This window comes from Trichinella spiralis (genome assembly GCF_000181795.1).
Source record: "Trichinella spiralis strain ISS 195 chromosome Unknown Scfld5, whole genome shotgun sequence".
Lineage (NCBI taxonomy): Eukaryota > Metazoa > Nematoda > Enoplea > Trichinellida > Trichinellidae > Trichinella > Trichinella spiralis.
This window is the reverse complement of record NW_003526944.1, coordinates 4,164,824-4,187,585: the sequence shown is the minus strand read 5'-3', so window position 1 is coordinate 4,187,585 and position 22,762 is coordinate 4,164,824. Positions and strand designations below refer to the sequence as shown.

The following is a 22,762-nucleotide window of genomic DNA, read 5'->3' as shown; positions in this document are numbered from 1 at the left end:
CTCCCCCCCCCCCACATTTTATGTGACCCAGACGCATACGGCTGATTGGGAAAAAGACTGACACCGCACCACCCGGTTGCAACTGCATGTGTAGTTCGTAGTGTGCAATGGAGTGTGATAGAGGTTTGCTTTTGCTCGAGCTGAACGGAGCAAAGGAAAAAGCGAAAGAGTAAGAATTACTAGTAGCTGTGCTTGCTTGTTGCTGTTAACCGACCGATCAACTGATTGGCCAGTTAGAAGCTTGATAGAGAGAAGCAATGACGAAGCGGAAAGAGCGTTCGTTCGTCAATGCACGCAAGAATGCCACAACAATAGTGAAAAGAGTCAGCTGCAATTTGTATATATATATAAATATATATATATATATATATATATATATGTATGCACGCGTGTGTGTAATGTGTATGTATGAATGTGTGTGCGTGTGAATGTCTGTTTGTGGGTGTGTATGAGAATATATATATATATATATGTATATATATATATGCGTGTAGTTAATATCTAGGAGAAACTTCAACTGAAAGAAAAGGTGACGCTCGCAGTATGCCAGCTATGCTTGCAGCTTACGCACGTCCGCTATGCGGCTATTTATACTGCCAGCAGAATATTATAGCACTAGTCGGCTGTCGCCAAGCCTACGCCAAAAGAAAGAGAAAAAGCAGCTAGCTGGCTTGGTGGCTGGCTGGCTGGCTAGCCTCGAGGTTAGCATAAACGACAACAACAGTGGGGCTCCAGTGGTAGTAGTAGTAGTAGCAACAGAGCAACAAATACTCACAACAACATTTATGCACCATTTGCGCAGCTGATTCTGCTCCATTACAACTTATGGTCAGCTAGTCAACTTATGACAACATTATTTATTAAAACTAGTGAAAAAAATCACTTTTCCACAATGGCCGAATTCTCAACTCTGATAAAGCAATTTCTTTCTACACAGTAGTAATTAATGCATTTCAGATCATGTTTCGTTTCATGAACATCATAAACAAGAGAAAAAATTTATAAACTGAAAATAAACAATAATTTATATAATAACTATAATAATGATGCTAATATTGGTGGGGAATCCATGTGCATTTATTTGTCAAACGTCGTTTGTATTGAAATTATTTTATTATAAATTGAAAAGGTGCATTCATTGTTCGTTATTTTATTTTCTCTTATTTTTAATTTAATGAAACTGTACTATTGAACGTAGAAGAAATTGCTGTTTTCTTGTTTTTTGAAAATTTGAGCAGCTAATTTTTGCTAACTGATCAGTTGCGAACATTAATTAGTTTTCAACTAAATTGAAACGAAAAGCAAGGCGTTGTTGATTTGTCGAATTGACGTGTCTATAGTGAACGACATTCCTGAGAGTTTGTTGAAGCAACTGATAAATAAATAAATAAATAAATAAACTAAATATCCCGAAACTAAGAAATAATAGTTTAAAATTATAATTATGCAGAAGCAGTAGTAGTAGCAGTAGTAGCATCAGTAGTAGTCGTAGTAGTAGCAGCAGCAACAGCAGTGCTAGTTAGTAATCGTGTACCAGCATATGGCTTTTCGATGAGCCAAAGCAGTCGTCGCGGCTTGTGGAATCTTCAAAAACAAAACTTAGCAACGTGCAATAATAGTTTAGCTTTTTTTTTGCTCGTTCTGCTTAGCTTCATTGCTTCAATAGATTCTCTCTCCTCATTTTAATGTAAAAAAAGTAATACTTTGCAAAACTGAAATGCCAAAGTGAAGAAAAAAAGAAATAGCTTATTGGGAAAGTTATTATTTTGTAATAATGAAAATTTTTATCATGATCATTGTGATTTATTATGTGCAACAAATGATAATAAAAATGCACTTTCAGATGTTTTACTTTTAGCGAGATTTGCATTTGATGTGAAAATACTGATGTCAATAGCAGATGTAAAAATGACACTAACTCATCACGCTACGGCACAGCCAAGCACAAACAAATAAATACCCACACCCACAATTACTTACTTCTTGCACGCACATGTATTTTTACTTTATAAAATTTACACTTATAAATTGAACAGAAAAAGTGGGAAATCAATTTTATCTCGTTGTGCTTCAATTTTATTGAAGATTATTTTATAACTATTAAAACAATAAATTTTCTTATTCTGTTACATCTTTTCAGCGATATTTAGAGCCGATTGTTTTTGAATGAAACTTTTTTCAAATTTCATATTTAATGGCTTAATTTTGTTGTCTAGCGCTGACGCCAACAATGATTTGATGATGATATTCATAATAAAGCGAATAGATGAGGAAGAATGCAGCAAAAAAAATTAAGAACGAGGAACACTTGATTTGAAGCAATGAATGAATGAATATATAGGATCGTGTGAAATGTGAATTCGTAAAAAGGAAAAAGAACAATCGGTGTTTGAAAAGCATGTGTATAAATTTATGAAAATTTTTGTTTAAAATTATGTTTGTGTTATTGATTTGAATATTTCAATAATTTCTTATATTAATTTTCTTGATAAGTTGGGGCATTTGAATCATGAAATTGAATGATTGATGTGCAAGAATGTTGGTCGTGTGTGCAAATTGGAGGGAGTTAGTTGTAAGTAAACAGGCGGTCGAGTTACATTCACGTCAACAAGTTTGAAGCTTTTTCGAAATTACCGTTTTCTAACATTTTTGCGCGCGTGTTTGAAATTTCATCCATTTGAATGAATTAATTTTTAGAAATGCTTCTACTTTTTCCTCTTTTTTGTCTTTCATCAACGCCAAGCGAACCTGTTGCGTGTTTGCGTGTTTGGCTGATCGATTGTTGTTGTTGTTGTTGAGGATATTTTTGAAAAATTAATGAATATACATATGATGAAGAGAACTTTTCAAATAACTAATTTATTTGTTCATTCATCATCATTCAGCATTTTTTTTTGTTGTTCATTAAATACTAATAATAATGATGATAATAGTATGCTGCTATCAGAATTGAACTCTGACTAGCAAACTATTTGAACACCGTTTTAATTTACCGTTTCTGTGCTGTGTTAATGATATCCGCATATTGGTGGTGATCGATCTGTCTGCAAAATGTGTATAATTTTATTTTTTAATTTTTCCAAAAAGCTTGTTCTATTTGATCATCAGTGAACAGCATTTTATCTTCTTTTAGCTCTTTTTGAAGCTTTACGTTATAAAATGCTCTCTGTTTCAGGAGATTTGTGTCAGATGTTTGTGACTTACTTATTCTTGAGGGCTTATGTTATGAAATGAAAAATAAGCAAATTGCAAAAGTCTCGTTTGATTTTATTATGTTTATGCTATTGTTCATATTGTTCGTGTTGTTGTTGTTGAAGAAAAATATTCCAACAAGCTTGCCTGCTTGCTTGATCGCTTATTGGAAAGCAATTTGAACGCATCATACATATTCTTTCGTCGGCTTGGATTTGCATTGTTTGAATTGGCAAGCAAACGACGACATGCAGGCCGATTTTTTCCATTAGCTCAGCATAATATATTCTATGAGCAGCTGGTGAAGCGTCTTCTCTTGGCTGCTAAACGTTCAATCAACAGGCGCCTGTCTGTTTCACTTTGTGCTCATTTATTCATTTGACGTTGATTTGTAATCGGAGAAAAAAATATACCTTTACGACTTTTTAATTACAAAGTCAAAAATTAACAAAAACTATAATGACAACAACAGCTGTTTATTTAATAATAAGAATAAATAATCTATATGCATGCGTATTTCTTCATTTAAAATAAAAAAAACAACACCTTTTTATTTTCTATTAATTAATTAATTGAGTTGAATAAAATGATAGAAATTTAAATGAAAATAAACTAATACAAATAAAATTCTACGAAAAGGTTTTTTTCATGTTCGTGAGTATTTTCAAGTTTTATGATTTTATTTTTATTCACTTACGGTTGCTTACGTCTTCACTGACGTTTTTCCATTCCATGCTGAGATGTTTGTTGACAAGCAGTTTGTAAAAATATTTCTGCATTCTTTTCTTGGATGGTCTTTTTTTTTCGAAATCTTCGTAGAGGCTGGAATTCGTTGAAAGTATCCTGTTGGGAAGTCTGCTGCTGCACCGGATGTACTATTTGCAGCTGAACAATCAATCAGCTTTTCTTTAGCTGACATTTTGTTCACTTGGGGGGAGGGAGGGGGGGAATATTTTTCTTCTCATCTCAGTTCGCATCCTCATTCTGTAAAATTCCGCTTGTACCGATGGATTGAGGTTTTTTCTCTTTCAACTATGAAATTTTGCTATTTTTGCGCTGTTGTTTGTTGTCCAATTTGCATCTTTTTCAAGATAATTTACAATTGCGTCACTGGCAGTGGAACTTTAGTTTAATTCGTTGCTTTGCGATGTGTTCAATTAAATGTATTCCTGCTTGATCGTCCGTTCAAATTAGCCTATTCGCTTAAATTTCAAAAACAACATTACACCTACACAATAATGATGTATTATGATCTACTTGTTATGATTTTGGCTTCTGGGTTTGACCAGAACTAATCATATTGTAGTAAAATATAAAATTTCTACACATCTATTACTTTACGTTTTCGCATCTATTACTTTTTACATTTTAAATTAATAACTTTTTAATTTCAACACATTGATGAAATTCAACATCATTTTATCAATCAATTCATATCACCCTTGACGTTTTTTCTTCATTCATTATTATATAATATTCGAAATTTAAAATTATTTACTAAATTTTAAATAAATGTTGTTTTCAGCTGAGATGTGTTAAAAGTGAACAGATCAATTAACTGAGAAATGAGAATCATCTTTCCAGACAACTGTTGCTAACATTCAAGCGTACTGTAATGTTGTCCATTTTTGCGTACTTGTACATCACTTTTTTATGCTCAGAAATCACGATACAAATTTTATGCCATATATATTAAGAAAATATTGTTTATATCATAAATAACAAAAGGGAAAAGCGATATTTCAATTTATTTAACATATATCAAAATGAACACGTATATATATAGTGCTAGTTTTCTTATTTTTATTGTTCAATGAACTTTCTGTTGATTTTAAAACTCAATTCCTTTGGGCATAAGTGATATACTTCAACTATGAGTTGATTAAGTTGTTTGATGAAGTTTTATATATTTTTCTCCTTTTCTGAAAAACGATATATCAACAGAAGAGCGTTTTTATCACACCTTGCTCCCTGTTGATTGATAAAGGTTTTATTGATTTACGTTTAGTTTTTTTGTGGCGTATTTACATTTTTTGTCATATTATCAATGTAATGCCTATGTATGTAATATTGAAAACTTCAAGTAAGAAAATTTTCGTACAGATATTTGTTTGTTTTTTTTTTCTGCCATAAATTTATACGTACATATAGTTAATTAGTTACATGTTTGTGTTATTTTTAGTAATATGCACTATTGCTTTACGAAATCAAGAAATAAAACCACAATGCTACTAGTATAAGACATTTTTTATTGTTTGTAATGCTTGCAAGTTTGCTTTTTATTTGGTTTGTAAATTGGTTTTTATGTATTATGAAGTCTCAGGTAAACTATGAATTCATTCATCATGTATACTGGTTGGTGTTGGTGTTGTTGCTGTAGTTCTGGTTTGTTTTGCTGTTAAATTTGATCTCAATTTTTATACCTTTATCAGATTTTTTGACTAAATCTAAAATGACGGAATGTTAAAAAAATAAAACATGATAATTAATACGGATATAAATTTGTGGCAAGTATCACAGAACCGGGTGATTGATTGCTGTCGAACAAATCCGCTTGTATTTTAAAAAGAAGTTTTTTTTGATCATTTCTGATTGACTGATACAAATTAGACTTGTAAAATATTTTATTTTTTTCATACATATATACGTAAAAACGAAGTATATGTTACTATTTCTGATTATGTAATGCATAATTTTTCAATGTTTATTTTACATAATATTACATAATTAGACTAGACTTGAACTGAGTTTTGAATTCATTATTGGCTATTCTACTATTCTGTAAGTGTTGAATTTTTGTTGTTGTACAATTCATTAAATATCCTTTTTATTCAATTACTTTAAGCAAATTACGAATACGTTCATTGGGAAAATGTTTAATGTTTTTTTTTTGAAAAGGGGACAGAGTTTGTATGTACTCTATATTATGATGGATCATATTTTATAAATTGCCAAGACAATGCTCATTTGTCTAGGAAAACATAATGTAATCGCTGTTTTCATTTATTAACATGCTGTTTTTATTGTTTTCTATAAGTGAAAAGTTTTGGCATTTGTCCTACCATTTCACAGTTAATATTGATTCAGCTTTATTGAATGTGTAAGCGTTTTCTTCTTGATATTATGCTTGTTTACCTTTATGTTTATAAATGTCGTTCATTTTGATGAAATCATGTAATAATTTTAAACAAAGTGAATGGATTTGATGGTTATTTGATTAATTTATTTGTAATTTTGTCAAAATTCCGACATTCTACATGATGTTACTTAATGCTTGATGTTTTTATCAGTATTCTGTGTATAGAATGTGCAATTTGATTGTTTTTCTTTAATTTTAATAGCTGTATTTTATTCATAATTTTAATTTTTAATTAACACTTTACTTTAGTCAATGAAAAAGTAAAAATAATTTACAAACACTAAATGATCAATTCAACTATTTGTCTGGTTTGTACGCTTCATTTGTATAATGCACATAATTTAGAGATTTGAGTTTATTGGTGTGTAATATTATTGATTAGTTTGGTATATTTTTTTCTGAACACTTTGCAGAGTCTTTGAACAGTGACAATTATAACAGATTAACGTTTTGTTAATTTTTACCTGAGCATCAAACTTTTACAGTAATTTAAGTTGGTTTTCCCTTGATAGATTGTTAGGTTGATTTATATCAAGTTATTTCGAATTCTCCATCTTATACTGTTGCATTTTAATTTTATTGATGTCTTTTTTGTGATTTTTATATTTTTTATAGGTTACTGGTTGATGTACCGACATGATGAACCAAGCTCGTATGGAATGTGCGCCGCGTAGTGTTGTTGAACGGAAAAAATCGGTTCAAATAGTTTCACCGAAGATTGAAACAAATACAGCCCCTTTGCGCTGTGTACAGTCGGAAGATGCTATAGGTAAAAATTTTCAAGTGGACGTTGTTGACAAGGATCGAAAATTCGTAATCACTTGCGTTGATCAGACTTCTGGCAGTGATCAGGATTTGACTGAGAATGGTTCCTCTTCCAATGAGTCTGGTATCTGCAACGGATCTGCCGAACCTGGGGTAATGTTTGCCATAGGCGACCAACCGCTTCAGCGCGATAATACCGGCTCGAAAAATTTGCCAGCCTTTGTTATCACTACTGAAGTGACCCCCGACTCACCCCGCCCTTCTGTTGGGGATGTTTCCACTACTTTGCCGACTGTTTCCTCGCGATTTCACATAGTGAAATTGGCCAGCGATCCATTCAAACGTGGTCGTTGGCTGTGCAAAGAATTCGAAGGTGATGATCCGTCGAAAAAGGCATCTTCAGCATTGTCGACTGACACTTCCAAAGCTAGCACTGTAAGCCTGCCGGCACAGTCAACCGAAAATGTCGAACTGCGCGAAGCCCCCAAGCGCAAGTTCACCGTTTTACCGGTTATTACTGATACTGGACCGACGACGACAACTGGTTCCAATGTAATTACAACTGGTAAGTAGTTTTATTTTACCAACAAATAAATGTTTTATTCAACAACATCCTAAATATTGCATGTGGAATTAAATTGAACATAATAATGGCAGAACAGCTGACGAAACGCGTCACTTTGCTGTCGATTATGATACATATCCTTCTTTTCGAATTATTAGCGATTTAGCAGCAATCAGCTTTTGAAGTGTGCAAAGCATTCTATCAGAGAGCAAGGTGTTTGCAGTATCGAAACAGAACAGCATTTTTTTTCTTTCTTTCTTTTTCACATTCACTTCTTTTCATCGACGTATTATTTGTATTTATTTTCACATATTTCTTTTTATTTCATTTGTTCGTTTTTTCAAATTCAGCAATTTTATCTTCCTATTCGATTTTTGTTCGATTCAGAGGAAAAGAAATTTAAAAATTAGTTCTTCTTTACAAACTCGATCCTCAGCATGTCGGTAGAGATGAACAATCGACATCCATTATCAGTTGCACATTTGCATCGTTTAAGTAAATTCTGTATTTGCCCTGTTCCATGTGTTCTATTAATTAAGTCGCTAGCTTTTCCGTTCCGTTTGTTTCAAGTGATTACTGTATTTTACAGTAAGATGATATAACGTAACTTGTTCATCAGTAAGTATAAATTGATAGTGGATAGTTCATTGATCATTGTATTAAAGCTGAGCATAAGTGCTATTTTCGTTTCCCAGTTTACAAATTTGGGCAAGTCAATTAGCTGTTGAAAATGATGCATCAGATGCGTTCCATAATAGAACTGAGCTACTAAATAGCTTTGTAATTAATTAATCATGTTTCCAATTTGAAGCATTTTTAGATCATTTATTTATACGATGCATTGTTACTTATCTGTAGTATCAAGCATTGCTCTTGATTCGTTTTTATTGATTTCTCTTCCGAATGCCAGAATCCTGCAATTTATATCAGCAGTGTGCATTGATTGTTTGATCGCAAAAATTAAGCTGCAGCTGATTGCACATTTAAAATTGCTGCTACGGTCATTGACGATGTTAATAGTAGGTTTTTATTTCGTCCACTATTTAGCGATTGTGTGTATTTGTTCTGGAATGATTTTTATCAACAAAAAAAATAGTACCATTTCATTTTAGTGATACTGAATTGTAAGAAAGAATTGGAAAAAATCAAAGAGAAAGAAAAACCAACTATTCTAAACTTTTATTTTTAAAACAAAAAATATTTGAAATTGCATTGGAATTTCTTTTAATCTAGTTAAAGTGTAGATGCTTCTCAAGTGATAACAGATTATGCATAGCGATAGCGTTTGCTTTTCAACTTTTTTTATCATTTTCACGATTGTTGTCGTAATTTGAAACATTTTACTGTTTAACACACGTGTAACAGCAACATTTGGGCTGAAATGTTTGATCAAAAAATTTTTATACGTACATTTATACGTAGTAGTAGTCATCATTCCTAGTATAATGGAAATGATTAGCTCGGAAGAGTTGAAATTTCAATTTTTGTCATGCAAAATGGTGATGTTTCGTTGTTGTTACCATTAACATGACTGTCAATGAATCAAAAGATTAAAAAAAAATTTTTTTTCATATTTCATAGAGGCGAACTCACTGACCACCGTTACCGAAGAGCGCACCAATGACCCCCACCCAGTCACCACACGAACGATGGCCGACACTGAGGCATGTACATCACCTAAACAAGGAGAGGCGGGAAACAGCTTGTTGGATACATTGCTTCCCGGAGGTCAGCTGAATGCTGAGCAAATGTTGCTACAAGGCATGAACGATTCTGGCATCAGGTAAGCGTTCTTACTTACTTATTTGCTTGCTTGCTTGTTTATGTGCTATGCAAATTTGATCATTTTCATCATAATCGATTGTCATCTATCTTATTCAAGTTATTTTTATTTTATTTGCGACCGACCATATTTGTTAAAGTTGAACTTGAATTTTGTTCAAATTGAAGTGAAATAGTTTGTCACAGTTGACCCGACTTTCATTATTGATTGGTTGATTGATTGATGCAAAAGACCACACACGTCTATAAGCTAGCTGTTCAGTTATGCTACTTTGTTTTGTTTTTATAACAATACGATCATTGTATTGTTTACAGCAGCGATGTATTTGTGCGTGGTATTTTAAATTTAAATTTAAATTGGGAGGCGGTTTTTGACCTTCAGCTGTGGTTTAATGCTAATTGTGGATTTTTTGTTTCACATCAGCTGGTCTTTGGATAACAGCAGTAATAATCCAGCATCCACCACTGTTTAACGGAACATTCTGACAGTGGTATTTCAAATTAATAGAAAAAAGGTTTTTTCTTTTTTACTTTTCAAAACTGTCATCAGAGGTGATGATATTGGCCAATTTAAATAATATATATTCAACTATACTACTAGTTCAAGTATCAGCAGCAAGTAAGTAATGAGCAAAATTGTTCGCTTTGATCTGCCATATGTCTCGCCAAGATTGATGATACGTTTCTTTTCTTTTCACTTTCTGCATTTCAGCTTCAGAATCTTTCTGTTGTTATGTTGTTTAGTTAAAAATTTTTTTTCCAACAACTGTTTTGCATACATTCGATATATTATAGAATGTAAAGTGAAAAATATTATTTAAATGTACTTAATTAAAAAATTTTGAAGCAAGATGCAAAGCGGGCGCAAATGTGCAAATGTTTGTGAGAACTGTTTGAAGGGAAAGAAAAAAAATTTTTTCTGCTCTTGAAATTTGTTTTTTTCAACACGGAAATTTGCGAGGCAATTTTCATAAATGTTTATTTATGTTAAAATGCTTTTCTGTGATCTCTTAAGTTATTTTGCATTATGTGCGTTTTTTTTTCTTGACGTCGATGCAGAGGTTGAAAAGAATTGTCGATTTATGTTTGAAATTTTAAAAATGCGCACATGTTTGAAATGTTTTTTTTTGAATTATTATTTATATTGATTTATGTACGAAAATTTTCGACAACATTAAATTATGCTTTTTCCTTCTTGCACTTTCATTCTGTACAATATATATGTAAATTATATGAAGTTCTTTTCAAATATGTCTCGCATGTAATAGGTCAGTTTTATTAAAACGAGATGTTTTTTCTTTAACGATTCATCTACAGCTGGTGCATTATTAATTTTTTCGAATATTATCGCAATGAGGGAGTGGATAGTTGCGAAGAGGGAGCGGTTTTCACTTTCAATATTTGTTTTACATGAAAGAGCAACATGAATAAAAATGTGATATTTGTGAATGCAAAACGAAAATAGAAAGCGTAGTGTTTCAATCTTTGCATGTAGAACAATTACTGACCTGTTGCAATTGTTGAATAGGGTTTTCTTTGTGTGCAATATTCGAGCACTGATTTTTTTTTGCTTCGATATTCAAATTTATTAGCAGTATTTTAAGTAAGTATTCGGCATGAGGTTTGTTTGAAAATACATCGTTGATTTGAGATTTGTTCATGATTGATTTTCTCATATTCTTCAAATCCGTTATATACGAGTAAATTTTTTTTCAAAAAGGGCGTCTGCAATATTTAAAAAAATGACTGAATAATGATAACTGTTAGTTGAACTTTGGCATAGGTGGTCAGAGGGGAACTTTGATGCGGACGTATGTCGTCGATTCTATCATTCTGCTTATAATAATACTGCTGATGTTAATTATCACTGCTACTACTACTTCTAGTAGTAGTAGTAGTAGTGATGCTACTACTATTATTATTACTACTGTTGTTGTTGTTGTTGTTGCTCTACTGATAATAAGAATAATCGTCGTCCACTTTCTTTGGCATCGTATGTTGAATTTGTTTGGCCTGCAGCTGTCATGATCAGTGACGTAACGACCTCTCAAGGAAAAGCTTCTGACATCGTTGAGTAGTTACCTTCGTTCTTTGTTTCAAGCTTCTGCTCTTGCATTGCCTTTTCAATCTTTCCTCAACCTACTTGGTTGCAGCAATTTTGGAGTTTTTAAATCCATTTAAAGTTTTTTTTTCTTTCTCTGACTTGGATCGAGCGAATCGGCCATGGGTTTAATGTCAGTTTTGGTGCAAAGTGAACAGCGGACTGTTGTGCAGCAGAGCTACTGTTTCATCAAAGCCCTGTACGTGGTGCATCGTTTTTTTCTTTCAAAATTACTGTATAGCAGTTGTTGGTTATTTTTGTGTCTTTTATTAGCAATCAGTCACATTTAATAAGTTTAATATTTCATTGGCAAGGGAAATTATTTGTTGCATTTCATACAGCATATTCGCATGCATATTTAAAAAAAACCGTTTTTTTCAGATTTTTTTGCCAATGTAATAATCCTTTAGCAACTGTATTTTTAAATGATTTTTCCTTTTTTTATGCTAATAACAATAATGTGTATGTATTATAACAACAAATAATATATTGCATTGTTGAAATACTGCCGCTGCTGCTAATTCGGGTCATCTGTGCGCAGTAATTGTTTGTAGAATTTGTGTTATTGTAATAAAATTGCGCACATTAAACTAAATTAAATTTTAATTAATTTATAAATTGAGTTGTAAAATTTGCAGTATGCACGATGATACATTTGGAGAAAAAAGGAGAATTTTTTTCGTTTGTTTGAAAAATGAAAATTGATTGAAAATATGAAACAACAAAAATGATCAATAATTTCATTAAATGAACATGACATTTTTGTTGAATTACATTATGCGATTTGACATGATAAATCTGCCAAGTGTACAGTTTTTGTTGTAATTGCTGACTGTTGTTGTGGTCGTCTGTTGGCTTGTTGTGGTGATGATTAGTTAATTGTTGAGATTGAAGGGAAGTTTGTATTCAACCAATTAATTTTACATGTTTGTTTGTTTGTTTGTTTGTTTTTTTCTGGCTGCACAGGTTAATTTCTATAGTGTTTCAATGTCAGCATGAGATGAACAAGTATGGTGGGTTTTTCGTGTGAAAATTGTTCAACTATTATGGCAGAGGTACATTGAAATATGGATGATAAAAAATTGTCGAAGGATGAATTAAAAAAAAAGGTTTCACACCTCTCAGCAAATATTAATTGATGATGATGAACAACAGATATGTATTTTATTGTATTATTTTTTTCTTTTCAAATGTAATTTTTCTGCACTTGGTATACGAACGATAAAAGAGATATAAGGGGATTTTCAGTTTAATGCTAATGCAATATTGGATCAGCAGTGTGTGTGTGTCATGATCAACGTGCAACAAATATACAACGTCAAAAGCAACAATATTCACAAAGCAGTGTGTACACACGGAAACATCGCTTGAACGGTTTTATTAAATATTATACAACTATGCTCAGTCGAACGAACGCTGTGATTTTACTGTTTACCACCACCATCTCAGTCAGCTGTACAAATGCAAATTTCATATTATTGGATATTTGTGCAAAATATTTGTAAAATATGTTATTGAATTTTCTTCAACGATTGGTAAAAAACTTTTCCATGCCTTGAAGACAGGAAATTTTTTTTGCTTTTTTGTTTTACCAGATAAACATGCGTGCAAGTTCAGCTGCATCACATCACATCACATGCACATCCAGCAGCTAATAAAATGTCATCGGATTGTATCATATGTATTTAGAAGAAAAGAAATTATTCCCTAAAATCTGGTGGTGGTTATGTGGACTTTTTTTTCTTCTTTTATTTTTTTTGCTTTGCTCAGATTCTGTTTGTTTGTTGTTCATCAATTGAACTGAGAAGAGAGGAGTGTTGTTGAAATTTTTGAAAAATTGCAAATAATCAAGCTTCAATTTGGAATGACGGAAGAAGCTGTGGTAAAAAAAATATCGAATGTTTGCAGGAAGCAAAATGCTCTGCCAACTTTTTCTGCAACATGACTGACTGGCATGCGCATGCGCATACGATTGTGAGCTTGTGCATTATGCCCGTAAAGTTGTGCAAACGAGGATCTCGTATGTTGTTGTAGAACATTTCATTTTTTTTCTTCAACTGAACCACCAGTATACGTTACGTAATGTGTTTTTTTTCTGTCTCCTATAATGGGATCGATTTGTGGGTGTATGAGAGTGATTTCATTGTGAACAATCAGATTGCAATGGAACATTCAATTTGAGCAAAACTGCATTTTTGACTATGCAAAATGCTAATTGATGAACCTATTTGTCGTTTTCTGTGCTCTAATGTTCAATTATCATGTGGAAACGGTGGAAGGAAAAATTTCCGTCATTTCACTGTTAGTTAGTTATTAATAATGAAAAGCATCTTCAGAGCATGATCACCGGGGCGCGCGCAATTAATTGATCATTGGAAAAACGGAATCGATGGAATTTTTGCCATCGCGGCGCTTTGTCCTCCTGCAACAACAACAACAACAACAACAGCATGTGCTGTTGTTAGCTGAATGGAGAAAATGTTAAGGGAAAACAAGAATGAGAAAAAAAATTATTTATTTTAGTAACAAATCACTATAAATCTGACTGATAATTTTATTGAAATAATAATGGAGGAAAAATTGAAATGTGATGTTTCACAATGATGATGATGATGAACAGGATGTATTTTTTTTTGTTTTCACTTTGATGTTCAATTTATGCAAAAGCAAATTGTACTAGCATTGTTGCATCACATTTTGACACATTTCTCATCATCATCATTTGTAGGACAGGATTCAGTTGGGTTAGGCAGTATTTGGATATTTTTGTATGTGAACGTGTTCCATTTTGTTCTAATCCACCCATGCGTAAATTAGCACCCCATGCAACTAGTGAAAATATGCCACCAATTTGGTTGTAAATTTGCACAAAATTACAAGCATTTCTTCTTCTTATCATCATCACAACTGTTGCTTTGTCGCTTGTCAATTGTTCTTTTCAGCAAAACTAGCAGTTGTTTTTCTTCATCTGAAGTCAAGGTGCAATTTTGTTTGCATTTTATTTTATTTGTCATCTTTCAGTTAAATTTTTTAAAATCTTTTTGCTTCTATGCTTTCCTACGTATGTGTATGTATTATCTATCTTAGAGCGAGCAAACAGAACAGTGTATAATAATGAACGAATTAAAGTATTTCTCTCCACCTTTTTTTTCTTCTCGTTGTTATTAAAGCAATTTAAAAATGCATAAATCAAATTGTTGTAATCAGTTGGCCAGTTTGAAAATTTTGATTTGAACGTTACATATTATGTATGTACCTATCTGTGTACGTTGGTATAGAATTTGTCGTAATTGTCAATTTCAACTTGAATAGCAATATTTTACAAATTTGCAGTGCCACTCACTGAATACTAGTTTTTATTTATTGCTTGTCATAATTGGATAACTGTTGCATAATATTTGTTGTTTAATAATAGTTTGTGTGAAAGAGATTATTTTTCTTATTTTTAAATTCTACATAGTTTTAATATATTGTATTTTTGTTTTCTTTTGGTTTTTAGCATTCAGCAGTCGTAAGTAAAGTAGGGATGTGTGTTGTTTTTCAAATGAGAGAGGGAGAGAGGTAGTAGAAAGTAGTGGAAAAGGAATGAAATTTGAATTTCAGATTTATATTATTTGTTATTTTCAGATTGAGAGAGAGTATAATTTTATAAGGTGAGTTTTTTGTTATGAATTTCAAAGAAAAAGAGGAAAAATTAATAATTAATAATGATCAGCGACGACAAGCTGAGTAAAGAGAGGGAGAAGTGAAGAAGAGAAAGGCAAAGATAGATATGAAGACAACAGGGGTGTGGAGCATGTTGCGTATTGGTCAGTTAGTTAGTCAGTCAGTCAGTCTGTCTGTATGTCTGCCTGCCTGTCTGTTGTCAGTCAGCCAGCCAATTAATCAGTTTGTCAGTTTGTGTTGGGCAAATCTGCTGTGCGCCGCGGACGTGTAGCTTTCTTTTTTTTGTCATTTTTCTGTGCTGCTGTAAACATTTTTCTCTTGCTTAAACAATTATCTGTATAGCTGCATATCTCATTCCGTGTCTGTGAGTGTGCGTGTGTTCTTGTTCTTGTTCTTCTTCTTCTTCTTGTTGTTGTGGTCGTGAGCCAATTCAAATAATGAGCACCGCAGAGGCAACGACGTTTTGGCCAAATGAGCGTCGCTACAGCGAACCAGCACCATCATTGTCGCTCAAGATACTACTCGACACCCTCTACGGTGATACCAGGTATATAGACAAAAAATCACAAAACAAACAAACAAACATTTAGAAAACACAATAACAAACTGTGCAAAATCAAGCAGAAAAGGCATTCAAAATCCAAATGTGCATATTTATTATTATGTATTTGTAAAATTGTGGATGTGTTGTTTTTCTTTGTTATTTTATATGCTTGTTTTGTATATTTTATATTAATAGTATATTTTTTTGAACTTTTAGTCAAGCTGCGACAGGAGGTACGACTTCGGCAAACGGAAGTGGTTCCAGCGTGGTTGCCATTGACAACAAAATTGAACAGGCAATGGTAAGCATTTGCTTTTTGCCTTAATTCAAGCAACCTTTTTTGTTATTTTTCTAAAGGGGTAAAATACACATGCAAACCGAGATGGGTTATTATATTTGGTTATTTAAGCTCGTTGTTTCTTTCTTTTGAGCTTGGTTAATAATCATAATCTGGTGGGACGAGGGTTCTTTTTTTTTCATTGATCAGAGGATGTATATTGAGATGTTGCTGTTGTTGTCAATGTTGAATGGTTGTGGTCGCTTTGCTTTTCCTTTTACAAATTTGCAATCCAGTGAACAAGCAGAGTTGTAGATTTTACAAAGTCGATCTTTTTTGCTTTTCTTGTCGAAAATTCTTATCACCTCACGGTGCTTTTTGTCATTTTGACAGTTATTATTGCTGTTGTTGTTAGCTGTGCAACGGTACGCTCTGGCACGGTTTGAACAGGCTAGCTTGCGAATCCTCTATTATGCAACCAGCTAAAAATGTTTGTTTGTTTGTCTGTGATGCTTGTTGCCGAATTTTCTTGAACAACGCATCGTAAACTCGTCTCTTAATTCGTATCAACATCAAAATTTTCCCATATCCAATATTCAATTTAGATAATTATTGTTTGTCTGTTCTCTCCAACTGCTTCCATTTTTTCAGTATATTATTTCAAATTGCCTCTCTCAATCACAATTTTTCCTTCGATTATTTATTTTGCCATTTTGAATTTTGATTTTTATTTCATCCATATTTTAATAGAGTTAAAAATTGAACAAAAAAAACAATAATTAGCACTGTTGTTGTTGGATTTTAATGGGATTTTAGTTTCTTGTTTTTTTATTGTTTCAAGCAAAAAAAAGGGGGAGGGCAAGTTTGTTTTCTCTCTTTGATGCTTTCGATTCATCATAGCAAATAAATCAATGGGAAAAAAGTGAAGTGATTTTAAACTGAGCAGAACTTTTTCGGAACACTAAAATCAATTGAAAAATATTCTTTTATCAGTTTTCAGTTTTTTTAAAGCAATATCTTATCTCGTATCATTCAGCTAGCTTATGATTGTTTTCGTTTTGATAAGTTAATTGGTATTATTATTCAATATTTTGTGTTTTGTTTTCAGTTGAACTTTGATTGCTTCTTTGTGTTTTTTTTTGTTATTTTTTTATATCCACCTTAATAGCTTTCGAGAACGTTTTCAGATGTTTTCAAATTCAATCGAAATTGTCGGATGGGCTTTATCATGACGCAGAAACTTTCACTGCTTCATTGATAGAAGCAGTTGTTGTTGTTGTTGTTCGATTTTTTCTCTTGAAAAAATTTTCCAATATTCTTAATTTTCTCCTGAATCCGTGAAAAATTATGCAATAAAAATTACAATGTGGACAATTTTATTTTCTTAATTTTATTATGTAATTTTGGTTTGTCTAGGATTTGGTAAAAACTCATCTGTTGTACGCGGTACGGGAAGAAGTTGAAGTGTTGAGGGATCGAATTGCCGAATTGGAGAAAAAGCTCAGTCGCTTGGAAGTGGAGAACAAGATGCTTCGGGAAACAGCCCCGCCCGATCTTGTCGCACAAGTCTGCTCTGGTTTGCCTTTGACCGTCAATACCACCGTCGCAAACAGCACCACCTCGAATGCTAATTATGCTTCACCGTCTCATTGTTGTTCAGATGACCGTTGTCCCAATGTCGACAAATTGAACAGTAACTGTTCGTCTGCTGATCGATGATTCACCTGCGATTCTTTTTTTAAATTAATTAATTAATTATTTTTTGTTTAATTCAAATTTTACTTTCTTGTACCGTTTTATATGTTTAAAAATACCGAATTTCTACGCATACGCATATTATGATGTTGTTCATAATATAATGGTCATTGGTAATGGAGAGAAAAAAGCACTTGCTTACTCTGCTTCTTTTGGACAGAAAAGGATGGAACCGAATGTGGTTGCTTTCCAAATAGAACTCGGAAGTATGTTGTTTATTTAAATTCTCTTCCGGTCTTCCTCATGAGAAAAAAACAGAAACATATTTCTGCACCTATTTTAATTTCTTTGTTTACGGGCTGTAAATTTTCCAATCAGTCAATTGGTTTTTATTTTATGAATTTGAAATGAATCATAACTACTAACAAACTGCCACTGAATATATCTTTTCTTTTTCACAATATGCATCACAAAAAAGAAATATTGGCTCTGCTTTTGATGATCACTGCTGTCTGTCTCGTCAGTTTTGCACTTTCATCTCTCCCTCTCGTCTGTACTGCTAACATTGGCATTTTTTGTTGTTTGCTGGAAGTTTGATTTTTCTGCAATTTGTGACGTAAACATTGGCAATAATTTGTTTTAAACATTGCTGGTAAACATACATATATATATATATATATATATATATATATATCACAAAAGTTACGGTTCAATTCATATGCGCACTAGACCGTGCTGTTTTCAGCTGTTGTTTATTTTGGCGTTAGCTTTCGCTTGATCAGAGTTGATTGAATTTGGTTTCCACGTTGGAAGACAACACTGGTGATACACGACACGATGATTCAGTTCCACTTTCCCGTGACAAAATTTGAAAATTTTTTCACATTAATATTTTCTATTATTTGCAATAAACAACACCATCAACCAGTTGCATACACGAAACTGTGTGCGACAAAAGAAGCATAATGTGAAAAATAATATTTCAATATTGAATTTAGTTGTTGTGCAGTAGAGAAGTGTTCGTTTTTCTTCTGTGGATTCTTGTTTCACATCTTCCAAAGTCAGTAGCGAATTTTGTTTTCTGAAGAAGCGCATCAGTATGTATGTTCGCTGCTATTTTCTGACTGCTCTTCACTTGTTCAACTGCAAACAATTAATATGCAAACTTTTATTCGGCAAATGCAATTTAAAAAACGCTCACAATTACACATCTTTATTTCACCGGCTTTTCTATCGTATTACTTTTTTCTGGCGCTGACGATGCAACTGGTCTCGTTATTCCAACACCTACAACGCTGTTGTTCAATTAATTGATTGAATATTTGACAAATTTATCATAAATCAATTCGATAATTCGTTTACAAAACTGAAATTGTTGTTTACGATGATCATTAAGTTCTCTCTGTGTCAATATTCTTGTTTCCAAGACTAATTAATTAATTATTGCCGGTGAATTGCACTGATGCTTCATTTTCTCTCGTAAAATTATTAACAGCACTACAATTGTTAACAGTAAATGGCAATGTTGCCACACAATTGCTCAGTTGTAATTGTACTCCATCTAGAATAAGAAGCTGCACGATAAAAATATGAACTTATGTGTCGTGTGATAATAAAAAATACCTTTTATTTGATCCAAACTGTACTGCCCAAATGGAGTGAGTATGTAGAATCTCCAATTCTTGACATTCAATTTTAACCAGTGCACTGTTTTAAATTAATAGTAAATAAATAAACAAATATATATTACTTTTATTTGTAAAAATTTATTATTTAATAAACTAGCGTATTTTTAAGTTAAAATATCAATATATTTTGAGCACTGTATAAACAATAAAAATATGAATTTACATATGTGTACTTTATTATCATTTAACTTTTGTAGTAATGGTTGTTACGTGTATTGGTTGTGTTGATTGAGCCGATGTTTGGTTTTGTTATTTGAATGAACATGAATTTTTTTTGATCTATTTATTTTACTGCTAAATATTTTTAAAAGTGTAATTTCTTTACAGTAATTTTTCTGACATGTTATATGCGTGTACATTTATTTGTTGATTTTTTTCATCATTTTAACAACAATATGTGAAATTAGTTGAAGTAACTGTTTGACTTCGGACAGTTTTCTTAGAGCAGTAGCAATCTTTTCAGCTGGATAAATTTTTAAATGATGTTCTATCAGTTCGCTTCGATAGGGTGTCATTTCATTTAATCTGAACTTTTGATTTCTCAAACATTGGCAATGTTACATTACATTGATGAAGGTTGTTAGCGTGCTTGTATTGTAATTTTAATTATAAATTAGCGTATGTTTTTGTTAGTGAAATTTGTTGTTGCGTGTTTATTTCAATAATTAAGCATGCAATTTTCACAGTTTCTTCTATTATTACTTATTCTGTTGACAATCAGTCAATATGCACGTATACGTATATTTGTTTGTCTTTTTTCTTTCTTTTTCTTGATGCAGTTTATCTGTTGCAGGAGTTCTAATATGTTGGGTGGAAAAATAATTTTATGGGGAGTTTCCGGTTTAGCAGGTGCCCTGTTCGTTGCTTATTGCATTTATTTCGATAGAAAACGACGACAGGATCCTCAGTATAAAAAGAAAATTGCTGAAAGTGAGTAAAACATGTTAATTTATCAGTATGTCGATTTAATTCCAAAATTGTAGAAAGGAAGAAACAGACGGAAATGACCAAGAAGAAAAATAAAATTAAGTTACCTGCTAATCCTTTCGAAATGCAAGCATTTGTATCTTACCATGCACAACTGCTTGACGAATGCGTATCACGAAGTAATTATTACGGGGAGCGCTATTTTTTGTTATGTACATATTTCGATTTGTATTTTTTAGACAAATACGAAGATGCAGCGGAACATTTGGCGTATATTTTTGCATGCAGCGGTGAGAGTGGACAAATGCAAGATATGGTGAGATACATGTTTCCACCAATAGTTATGGAGCAGTTGGAAAGCAAATTGCCAGCCGTGAGAGAGGTTAGTTAGCCTTGCTATTTTAAATATTTCCACAGATTAAATATTTACACTGTTTTAGGAGCTGTACGCTGCAATAGGTCCTAATGCTTTCTCTGCCGCTGCTAATGTATTCGATGATTTGGAGTGATAGTTGTTATAATATCACAGTTATCCCACTGTATAAGTGATAAAAAGTTATATTTATAATTGTTTTGCAGAACATTTCTGAACAAAAAATGTTTACTCGTTTTGTCTCAAAAAATATATATAATTAAACTTAATTTTCAGAAAAAGAATTGTTCTTCATTCACTAACATCATTGGGTACGTGTGGACTTTGATAACTAATCAAAGAACTAGTCAACCACCACATGATGAAAGGTTGCGTTAAAGAAACAAATAATACAAGGTACATTTTCCGTTTTTTTCCTTCTTCGTAAGAACGAGCATCGGCTACGTAAACTTTCAATGACCGTGCCTGAAAAGCAACAACATCTCAGTATTGTTTTTTTTTCTCATAAAGTGTATAACTTACTAAAAATACCGATACAGAAATGCAGCAGTAAATTAAACAGTAGTTGTACGCCGATCTTCCACTAATAATAAAAGCAATTAAGCTGCATATCATTCTGAAATAGACATTATTTAAAAATGGAAAAATAACTGCCGTGCAACAGTGAACAACAGCTACCCCACGTATTTGTAACCACTGAATGCCAGTGTATCCCAAAATGTGAGTGACTGCGAAACTGACATGATGTAACGCATTACGATGACAACAATGTTCTCCGCAAACAGCCATGCCATTGTAGCACTACTCAACAGTCCCAGTTTCTCTGGACTGAATCTAAAAAACGAGCGAGCATTCAGACAAATTTATGATAATTTGAAGAAGTCTAACAAACCGATTCTGAAGCCCCAACAGCCAGCCAGATACAAATATGTAAGTCACAACTGCCAATGCTGAAATCATCAAAAAGCAGCATGACAATCTTAGAAACCATGTATGGCAATACTTACTAGGAATATACAAATCTACAGCACAAGGATTTAATCTTGGGGATTCAATGGATCGACTGTTACCCCAGAACTGTATATATATTTATAAAATTAAAATCTTCTTAATCAACAAAACAACATCATACCCTGCCATAAAAAGGAAACAAAATCATGGATAATTTTCGACCAACAAATCTGTTATCAACGTCAAAGTATTGCTTCATCCTTGCAAGGGATATGTAATGACCCAACTAAAAGCGTATTGTCATTAAGTTTTTACAGAAAAAAGCATTTCCTGAATGTTTATCATATTAATCAATTCGCATTAATAAAGTAAACAAGAATGAAATATTAAAAGAGAAACAAGTATAAAATTTTTTACTTTTTCTTTGCCTTCTTGTGCAATACGGCCTCCATATGCTTTAGCAAAGTCGGCAACGGGCTCCGATGCAATGCTATCGGTGAAAGCGTTACCAGTCGTCCATTTAGAAGATGGCTGCATTGGAGCGTCCACAGAGTTCTCATTGAAAGAGAAATAGTTTTGCTGGACGTTAGAATGGGCGTTTTGGGAATCTAAATCTACATCCGGTTACTAAAGAACACAAAAAGAATGAAATTCGAAAAATTACCAAAAAATATTTCAGGTGGAGTAGTCATTATGCACAAAAAAGCAACTGAAAGTGTGATGGACAAATAAATATCTTTTATCAAAATATCGTTCCTACCAGCAAAAGTCGAGCATACAGTATTTATGAGTTGCAGGTATTAATAGTACAGGTTGCACAACAGACAAATACATAAATAGTTATATATTTAAATATAAGCTATATATGTATAAATTAATATATATATATATATATATATATGTATTGGTAGCGGGAAAACTGGACAGTGGGATGGGTAGGCTAGGTGTCATTATTTTCTATGTTTTATTTTGGCTGGAACAGAAATTGATGAAGTTGCAGATGACCGGAAAAGCTTCTTTAGCAATGAGCTTGACGCTTGGGCTAGTCGTTCTGCTTGATCATTTATTTTTATTTTTTGTGCAAAGCGTCTCAGAGT

At 32.5% G+C, this 22,762-nt stretch overlaps 8 protein-coding genes across 8 annotated transcripts; 5 read left to right on the top strand and 3 right to left on the bottom strand.

The window, feature by feature from the left end:
* The first annotated feature begins 578 nt into the window (after nucleotides 1-578).
* Nucleotides 579-1,956, top strand: Tsp_08430 (hypothetical protein). The gene is made up of 4 exons (XM_003375390.1): nucleotides 579-701; nucleotides 725-869; nucleotides 1,451-1,618; nucleotides 1,844-1,956. The coding sequence occupies exons 1-4, from the start codon at nucleotides 579-581 to the stop codon at nucleotides 1,954-1,956; spliced, it is 549 nt and encodes a 182-aa protein (XP_003375438.1).
* A 5,011-nt stretch (nucleotides 1,957-6,967) lies between these two features.
* On the top strand, nucleotides 6,968-10,857 carry Tsp_08429 (conserved hypothetical protein). Its single transcript, XM_003375389.1, has 3 exons — nucleotides 6,968-7,661; nucleotides 9,243-9,444; nucleotides 10,761-10,857. The coding sequence occupies exons 1-3, from the start codon at nucleotides 6,968-6,970 to the stop codon at nucleotides 10,855-10,857; spliced, it is 993 nt and encodes a 330-aa protein (XP_003375437.1).
* An 818-nt stretch (nucleotides 10,858-11,675) lies between these two features.
* Nucleotides 11,676-13,199, top strand: Tsp_08428 (hypothetical protein). Its single transcript, XM_003375388.1, has 5 exons — nucleotides 11,676-11,743; nucleotides 11,926-11,959; nucleotides 12,793-12,888; nucleotides 12,950-13,054; nucleotides 13,140-13,199. The coding sequence occupies exons 1-5, from the start codon at nucleotides 11,676-11,678 to the stop codon at nucleotides 13,197-13,199; spliced, it is 363 nt and encodes a 120-aa protein (XP_003375436.1).
* A 714-nt stretch (nucleotides 13,200-13,913) lies between these two features.
* Tsp_08427 (hypothetical protein) lies at nucleotides 13,914-14,443 on the bottom strand. The gene is made up of 2 exons (XM_003375387.1): nucleotides 14,222-14,443; nucleotides 13,914-14,009 (listed from the first exon to the last, which is right to left on the bottom strand). The coding sequence occupies exons 1-2, from the start codon at nucleotides 14,441-14,443 to the stop codon at nucleotides 13,914-13,916; spliced, it is 318 nt and encodes a 105-aa protein (XP_003375435.1).
* Nucleotides 14,444-15,647: 1,204 nt separating this feature from the next.
* On the top strand, nucleotides 15,648-17,750 carry Tsp_08426 (TSC22 domain protein 1). The gene is made up of 4 exons (XM_003375386.1): nucleotides 15,648-15,757; nucleotides 15,971-16,055; nucleotides 16,447-16,521; nucleotides 17,448-17,750. Exons 1-4 carry the CDS (start codon nucleotides 15,648-15,650, stop codon nucleotides 17,748-17,750), a joined length of 573 nt encoding a protein of 190 aa, XP_003375434.1.
* Nucleotides 17,751-18,720: 970 nt separating this feature from the next.
* On the bottom strand, nucleotides 18,721-19,929 carry Tsp_08425 (conserved hypothetical protein). Its single transcript, XM_003375385.1, has 4 exons — nucleotides 19,832-19,929; nucleotides 19,350-19,433; nucleotides 18,969-19,021; nucleotides 18,721-18,869 (listed from the first exon to the last, which is right to left on the bottom strand). Exons 1-4 carry the CDS (start codon nucleotides 19,927-19,929, stop codon nucleotides 18,721-18,723), a joined length of 384 nt encoding a protein of 127 aa, XP_003375433.1.
* A 55-nt stretch (nucleotides 19,930-19,984) lies between these two features.
* Nucleotides 19,985-21,092, top strand: Tsp_08424 (conserved hypothetical protein). Its single transcript, XM_003375384.1, has 6 exons — nucleotides 19,985-19,990; nucleotides 20,194-20,344; nucleotides 20,398-20,520; nucleotides 20,581-20,723; nucleotides 20,782-20,829; nucleotides 20,991-21,092. The coding sequence occupies exons 1-6, from the start codon at nucleotides 19,985-19,987 to the stop codon at nucleotides 21,090-21,092; spliced, it is 573 nt and encodes a 190-aa protein (XP_003375432.1).
* A 296-nt stretch (nucleotides 21,093-21,388) lies between these two features.
* On the bottom strand, nucleotides 21,389-22,357 carry Tsp_08423 (protein YIF1A). Its single transcript, XM_003375383.1, has 4 exons — nucleotides 22,330-22,357; nucleotides 22,083-22,273; nucleotides 21,866-21,951; nucleotides 21,389-21,548 (listed from the first exon to the last, which is right to left on the bottom strand). Exons 1-4 carry the CDS (start codon nucleotides 22,355-22,357, stop codon nucleotides 21,389-21,391), a joined length of 465 nt encoding a protein of 154 aa, XP_003375431.1.
* Nucleotides 22,358-22,762: the final 405 nt, after the last annotated feature.